Source organism: Theropithecus gelada, chromosome 2 (assembly GCF_003255815.1).
Source record: "Theropithecus gelada isolate Dixy chromosome 2, Tgel_1.0, whole genome shotgun sequence".
Taxonomy (NCBI): Eukaryota; Metazoa; Chordata; class Mammalia; order Primates; family Cercopithecidae; genus Theropithecus; species Theropithecus gelada.
The window spans coordinates 59,738,984-59,747,132 of NC_037669.1; the positions used below are offsets into that span (position 1 = coordinate 59,738,984).

General features: G+C 42.1%; 1 protein-coding gene across 1 annotated transcript in view; it reads right to left on the reverse strand.

Annotated features, from left to right (window-relative positions):
* ARL8B (ADP ribosylation factor like GTPase 8B) overlaps positions 1 to 6,775 on the reverse strand; it is a 54,803-nt gene extending 48,028 nt beyond the window's left edge. Inside the window, 2 exon segments of the mRNA XM_025374061.1 lie at positions 6,455 to 6,613; positions 6,615 to 6,775. Coding sequence (XP_025229846.1) covers positions 6,455 to 6,613; positions 6,615 to 6,749 — 294 coding nt within the window. The 5' untranslated portion in view covers positions 6,750 to 6,775.
* Between the last annotated feature and the right edge of the window lie 1,374 nt (positions 6,776 to 8,149).

An 8,149-nucleotide genomic window follows, 5' to 3' on the forward strand; every position in this document is an offset into this window, starting at 1 on the left:
GAGGTGGCAAAAGCCTGTAATCCCAACTACTCGGGAAGCTGAGGCAGGAGAATCGCTTGAACCCAGGAGGTGGAGGTTGCAGCGTGCCAAGACCGTGTCACTGCACTCCAGCCTGGGCAACAAGAGCGAGACTCTGTCTAAAAAAAAAAAAAAAAAAAAAAAACTGTTTAGACCTTCTCAGTGGGAGTACACGCTTTCTGGAAAGCAATTTGGCCATATGACATAATATGCATTTTTGACCCAAAAACACCAACTCTGGAATGCATCCTCAGGAAATGCAGATCAAATTGAGTACAACATGAAAACATAGGAAATCGCTCAAATGTCCAATGAGGGAATTACCAAATAGGGTATATCCACAAGACATACCACAATGGAATAAACTATGAAGACATGAAAAATGTTTTAGATAGAAAAATGCATACACTGTAACAATTAAACCAGAATATAAAGCATTATAAGTAATATTATCTCAGAACTTTTTAAAAGACATCTGGATAGACATATTAAAAAGATAAAAACGAAATGCTTTTAATGTTTATAGTAGTTAATCTTGGATGGTAGAAATAAGTGGCTTCTTCTACTTTATACTATTCTTTTCTTATCTCCACTAATGAGCCTGTATTGTTTTGGTAACACAAAATTTTCAGAAAAAAATTTTTAAATAACATTTGAGTAACTTTTTTATAGGTTCATTGTATTTTGTATCCATGTTCAGTAACCATCTATTTACTATATCTTTGAAAAACTTAAAAAATCCATTAACTTATGAAATATCTAAGACAGTCATTTAGAATGCATTATTGCACTCTAACAGCTTCTTAATGAGAACATTTGGCTTTCAAGATTCTTGGTCTGCAAGGAAAAACAAATAACTGGCGAGGGGATGAAGGGTAGAGTACTTTATGGAAGGTAGAGATGTTCCTTTGTAACATGCCTCATTTTCCACAACTTGGAATCTATACTTGAAAACCACCTTATTGGAAGACTAGCTTCTCCAGTAAGTTTCACATGTGTAAAACATCTAGACTTGAACCACAGCCCATTTTCTTTAAAAATGGTTTTTGCCATTCTTACCTCCCAAGAAATTAAATAATAAGCAATACAATCAAATACAAAATTATTTCTGCTTTTGGTTTTTCTTTTTTTGAGACAGATTTTCACTCTGTGGCCCAGGCTGGAGTGCAGTCGCCCAAATTCGGCTCAACGCAACCTCCGCCTCCCAGGTTCAAGCGATTCTCTTGCCTCAGTCTCCTGAGTAATGCCAAGCTAATTTTTGCATTTTTAGTAGAGACAGGGTTTCACCATGTTGGTCGGGCGGGTCTCAAACTCCTGACCTCATGATCTGCCCGTCTCGGCCTCCTAAAGTGCTGGGATTACAGGCATGAGTCACTGCGCCCGGCCCTCTGCTTTTTAAAGATATTAAAGGTACTTCAACAACTCAACAATGTCTGCGAGCCAGTTATTTAAATATCCAAACATAATATTCCACTCTTACTTTCCACAGATTATCATTCCTTCTCCTAATTCATGTTCATAGATAAATATACAGTCCTCAAATGTTAGTCAATATGCTTAAGATGCCTGGATTTAAAACTCTCTCTACTTTCTAGAGTGACACATAGTGCTCATTATGTCTGTATTTCTGATTCTATAAAGCAAACATTTTATATACAATACAAAAAGTGCAGCTGATTTTTTAAATTAAATACAAAAAAGATGTTTAATGGATTAAGATCTCCCAATTCACAGTTCTATGGTTCTAACCTCAGCTGGATCTAAAGAGGTGGGAAAAGTAGAAAGTACACTGGTCCCAGATTCTAATTCTATCTCTGCTACTAATTAGCTTTGTTGCCTTAGGAATTCCACTTAACCTCACTGGATCTGCTAGCCACATCTAAAAACTGAAGGTTAAATTAGACTACTTAATTAAGGTTTCTACAAACTCTTTTAAAAATTATTCTAGGTTCATATTTCCACAGTCTTCCCAAATATCTTCTTTTCCTAATTCTCAGCAGTAATAAACTTTTCCTTGGATTAACCTCAGATATCAACAACGCGCAAACGTGTAAACAAATTTTTATACTTCCATTTAAAAAATACGTAATGTCCATAAGATTTATCCCGTATTATTTTGGTAAATCCTATTTTTTTAATAACTATAACATGTCTAAGAGCCCCAGTTAAAAATAACGATTACTCAACATACATTACACATGTAGGCACATGACTTATTGTGCAATAACTGCCAGAACAGTTAGCAATGGAAAATACTTCATTCCCTGACACTAATCAGAAAATTAAAAACTAGGGTGTTACTTTTTTATAACGTCCAAAACAAAAGAGAATACTACATATATCAAGTGTCTCTACATAAAATTGGATTAAATGAGGTATCATTTCAGTTTTAAAATCCTACGGAAAAGCATTTTAAGTCTGAGCATTCTGTAACTAAACAGCATTATCTTTTAGACTTAAACCAAACCCTACATATAGTAGTAATTCAGCTTCATGAACCTTTTGAGTAAGTTAAATGACATCTATTAAATCTTCCTTAATGTTTAAGGCACATGTAGTGACCTTTTAATTTGTTTACAAAATGTTGATTTTTACAAAAAGAAAACTGGCTTCAGCTGAAGCTTTTCATACCTGAGAAGTTGCTTCTTAAATTTGAATGAATAAATGGTCAACTTTCTAGAGTGACATGTAGTACTCAATACATCTGTATTTCTGATTCTATAAAGCAAACATTTTATATACAATACAAAAAATGCAGCTGATTTCTTAAAAGGCTAAGCTTACTATTTTGGACACATTGTTTCTACCTAAAAATCTGTAAAATCATCTTTAATCACTAACTTGGATTTTAATCACTACATCCTCAATATATTCTATAAGAATCAGGGGTTAGGTTAGACCCTTGAGGTTAAAAAGTATGAAATTTACTGAGGTCCTCTTTTCAGCATCTTAAAAGCATCAGTGAATTACAGCTCAGACTTTTTTTTCCTTTTTTAAATTAGTATTACTTTTAATTGACAAATCATAACTGTATACATTTATGGAATACAAGATGTTCTGATACATGTTTACCATGTGGAATGACTAAATCAAGCTAATTAACACATCCATCACCTTATCTTTGTGACTTTCTTTTTCTTAACTGAAGCTACTCACACCATTACAGTTTTTAAAAGGATAGTCTAATGATAACAGTGGGCCAGGCACAGTGGCTCACACCTGTAATCCCAGCACTTTGGGAGACCAAGGCAGGCACATTACTTGAGACCAGGAGTTCAAGAACAGCCTGCCCAACATGGTGAAACCCCATCTCTACTAAAAATACAAAAATTAGCTGGGTGTGGTGGCAGTCACCTGTAGTCCCAGCTACTCGGTAGGCTGAGGCACAAGAATAGCCTGAACCCAGGAGGCAGAGGCTGCAGTCAGCCAAGATCATGCCACTGCACTCCAGCCTGGGCAACAGAGCAGGACTCCATATTAAAAGAGATAATAGTGGAGCCACTGGTTCACTTTGACTTCAACAGCTTTGCATTAGTTTTGTTGTTGTTAAGCATAATAATCTAATGGGGGGCGGGGGAACACATGATGCGATCACTTTCCACAATCCATAAATCCACTACTGCAGCCCACATCTGGATAGTGATTCAAAGTAGAAAATGATACTACCTGAGTCCCTTCTCAGTATTTTTCAAGCCATTGTTCCTGCATTCAATGGGTACACCCAATTACAAATAATAACAACAGTTACCATTTACCTATCCCCTTCTGTGGGCCAACATGAGTGCTAGCTACTTAACATTTTTCATGTCATTTAATCCCTAGAGTAACTCTGTAAGAAATATATCATTACCTCCATTTAATAGATGGGAAAGTAAGGACTCAAAGAGGATATAAGGCTACTAAGTGGCAGAGCCAGATTTCAAATCCAGGGTTGTCTGACTTCAAAGGTCATGCTCATTAAGCTACACTGTCTACTGAAAACAGAAGCATGAAAATCAGCAAGAAGTTTCTCAAAGATTTGCTCAACTTTTCAGACTTCCCATGCATAACGACCTAACTGCAACAAATACAACTGGCTGTATTAATACACCTATCTACATGATACATTAATTCAGTGTTGTCAAAAGAACAAGATTTACAAGATGACTCCAATTCTCAGCTCAAGGGGACATGAGAAAATTTAGTTAACTGAGCTCAACTTCACTCAAGCTTACGCCTCATCTTTTCCACATTATATAAAAGTTCTAGCAGGATGTGATGCTTCAAGCCTATAATCCCAGTACGCTGGAAGGCCAAGGCAGGAAGACTGCTTGAGGCCAGGAGTTCAAGACCAGCCCTGTCAACATAGCAAGAGCCCATCTCTATAAAAAAAAATTTAAAAATAAATAAATAAATAAATAGCCAGCCATGGTAGTGGCACGTGCCTGTAGTCTCCCAGCTACTTGGGAGGCTGAGGCAGGGAGGATCACATGAGCCCAGGAGCTGGAGGCTGCAGTGAGCTACGACTGCACCACTGCACTCCAGTCTGGGCGAAGATCCTGTCTTCAAAAAAAAAAAAAGAAAAGAAAAAAATTCTAATATAAATATGTAACCTGAAGTTCATTTTTCCTCATTAATTTTAGTGGTATTAGGCCAGGAACAGTGGCTCATGCCTGTAATCCCAGCACTTTAGGAGGCCAAGGCAGGAGGCTCGATTGAGCCCAGGAGCTCAAGGCTGGCCTGGGCAACATAGGAAGATCTTGTCTCTATCAGAAAAAAAAAAAAAAAAAAAAAAATTAGTGGTATTAGATACACATTCCACCCTTCTATTCCTGCGGAAGCTCAAAAAATCATAATATTACAATAGGCGGCCAGGCACGGTGGCTCACGCCTGTAATCCCAGCAATTTAAGAGTACAAGTCGGGCGGATCACATGAGGTCAGGAGTTTGAGACCAGTCTGAGCAACACAGCAAAACCCGTCTCTACTAAAAGTAATTAGCCGGCCGTGGTGGAGGACGTCTGTAATCCCAGCTACTCAGGAGGTGGAGGCAGGAAAATCGCTTGAACGTGGGAGGTGGAGGATGCAGTGAGCTGAGATCTCGCCACTGCACTCCAGCCTGGGGGACAATGCGAAACTCCGTCTCAAAAAAAAAAAAAAAAGTAATAATAATAATATTAGAAAAGGAGCCGAACAACAAGCAGGTAAAGCTTCCTTATACACACCATTCTTCAAAGGACGTTGGGGTTTCTGCTAATCTCTTTTTCTCCAAGACTTACTCACTCCTGTTGCTTTATTACTGCAAGGACTAAGAATCACAAGTTACCTATTTTCTCAAACATGAAAGCTGTGTTTGAATTATTCTTGTGTAACCTAACCAGTCGGACAGCTAGTCTTCAGGATTTCAACAGTCATTGAAAAGGTGGAAGAACTGCTGCCATCTCTCTTCAGAACAGTTCTAAAACTCCCCTGGCGTGTACAAGCCACTACCAGCTAAAACTGAGTCACTGCAACTCTTGGGCTCTAAATAAAGATCAAGGAGAAATTTTTCGCTCCTATTTCTTTCCCAACCCACCAAACAAGCAAAACGAAATAATCATCTTTCTACTCAATCATTGATGAACAAACACCACATTCTATGTAAGTCCTCCGTGCAATTTTCCTTCCACCCATTCCCTGCGCCTGCTAAGCTGTGTACCTGCCCAGTACCTTCTTTTCTCTTCAAGTGAAAAACACCATTGAAAGACCAACCCCTTTTTCGCAGGGTAGTTAACTTTATGCTGACTGCAGATCCATCTTATCTACTCTCTTAAAACAATTAACTTTTAGCTTCATAAATACTATGTATTGTGGGCTAGCTGGAGCTCAGCAATCAGCTTGACCTCCGCGCCTGGGTGACGGGTGAAAACAAGTAACTGAATTAGATGGGGCGAGCTGCCCACAAAATTCAGGAAGGCGCCCACACTGGTCTCCTGCTTTCACAATGGGGCTATTGGTCCAAAGTGGCAACTTAAGAGAGGATCTTAATGCTTACGCTTTCTCATAGGGCTGACGGATTTGCCAAATCCCACCCTTTGGGAAAGTGACAGACTGGACTTAACTCTTTGGCTGCCCCTACTGGGCAAACCCAATGGAAACCCCAATCCCCAAGTGCTTTAAAAAAATGTGACAAGCCCAATTTAACTCTTTCCGAGCCCCCGCGGCGTTGAGGACACAGCCCTTGGAAAATGTCTACATAGACTTAACCCTTCCGCTGCCGATCTCAGTGCTACTCCCCGCGCCGCCAACACGCGGGAAATTCCAAATTCTGGCCCTCGGGAGGTGACAGGCCCAGCTTCGCACGCCCCCCCGCCATCAGTCCCATCGCGCCGAGGGCCTTCTAGACTCAGGCCTTCTAGAGGCGCCGGGCCGGACTCCGGGCTGCGGAGCCCCGGGCGAGAGAGTGGGCGGGCACTCACCGCGATGACATTGACGAAGGTGGTCTTGCCCGAGTACTGCAGCCCCACGAGCGTCAGCTCCATCTCCTCCTTCCAGAAGAGCGAACGGAACCAGTCCAGCAGGCGGGAGATGAGCGCCAGCATGATGGCGGCCGGGATCGAGGACGGACGGGAGGACGGATGAGCAGCGGCGTCGACGACTTCCACACGAGCGGGCCTCCGCCCAGACCCCCCAACGGCTCCTCGGTGCCCCGGCGCGACACGGGCGCACACCGGCGGGCAGCAGCGGCCAGAGCCAGGAAGCTAAGCGGGTCATATGACTCGCCCTACCCCCCACGCCCGTCCCGGCGCCGCCGTCTGCACCCACGGCAAGAGCGGCGCGGCCCGTCTGACCAGGCCCCCCCGCCGCTTGCAGCGCCACCTGGTGGGCATGCCCCGCAGCACAGCGTACCCGCGGGCCCCCTTGAGGCTTTCTCTCCATTCATTCACTGTTGGTTCTTTCGTCATTCATCCACTTATTCATTCGTTAATTCATTCATTCATTTTTTTTCTATAATCGTCCATCAGCAATCTACTCTGCAGGAAGACTTCAAGACTCTGGAAGAGTTAGCGTGGAATAAAACTTCCTGTCCTACATTTTTGGTAGTAGCAAAAATAGTGTTAACTTAAAAATCACACAGTTTATAAATTTAGAAAGGAGAGCTTTATTTCTTAAGAAGGGGATTATAACCTGTAGGCAGGAAGTGCAGCCTCAGGCTAAAAAAAAAAAAAAAGTAAGCACTTTGAGAGAGGGAAGGGTGCAACAAGAATTTATATTGAAGGGTTGGCCAAGTAAACATATTTCACTTATGGAAAGAGCTATTAATATGTATGAAGGTGGTGGTCTTGACACACACATAGTGAACAAATCTGTATGGTTCATATGACCTTGTTCATTTAAGGGTGGCGACTTAATATTTAAATGTATTATAATCAGGCAGGGTGTGGTGGCTCATGCCTGTAATCCCAGCACTTTGGGAGGCCAAGGTGGGCAGATCACCTGAGGTCAGGAGTTTGAGACCAGCTTGACCAACATGGTGAAGCCCCATCTCTACTAAAAATACAAAATTAGCCGAACGTGGTGGTGTGCACCTGTAGTCTCAGCTGCTTGGGAAGCTAAGGTGGGAGAATTGTGTGAACCCAGAAGGCGAGGTTGCAGTGAGCCGAGATCATGCCACTGCACTTCAGCCTGGGTGACAGAGTGAGACCCTGTCTCAAAAAAAAAAATTAATAAATAAATAAAGTAAATGTATTATAATCAGGCCCTCCAAACAGAAAGTGAATCAGGGACCAGAAAGGCATTCAACTGCTTGGCCTCTGTAAAACCAGCCAGAACTGAGCTGGGCGTGGTGGCTGACAGCCTGTAATCCCAACACTTTGGGAGGCTGAGGCAGGTGGATCACGAGGTCAGGAATTTGAGACCAGCCTGGCCAACATGGTGTAACCCCGTCTCTACTAAAGATACAAAAAATTAGCCCAGGCCAGGTGCAGCGGCTCATGCCTGTAATCCCAACGCATTGGGAGGCCAAGGCGGGCAGGTCACCTCAGGTCAGAAGTTCAAGACCAGCCTGACCAACATGGTGAAACCCCGTCTCTACTAAAAATACAAAAATTAGCCAGACATGGTGGCATGCGCCTGTAATCCCAGCTATGCTGGAGACTGAGGCAGGAGAATCG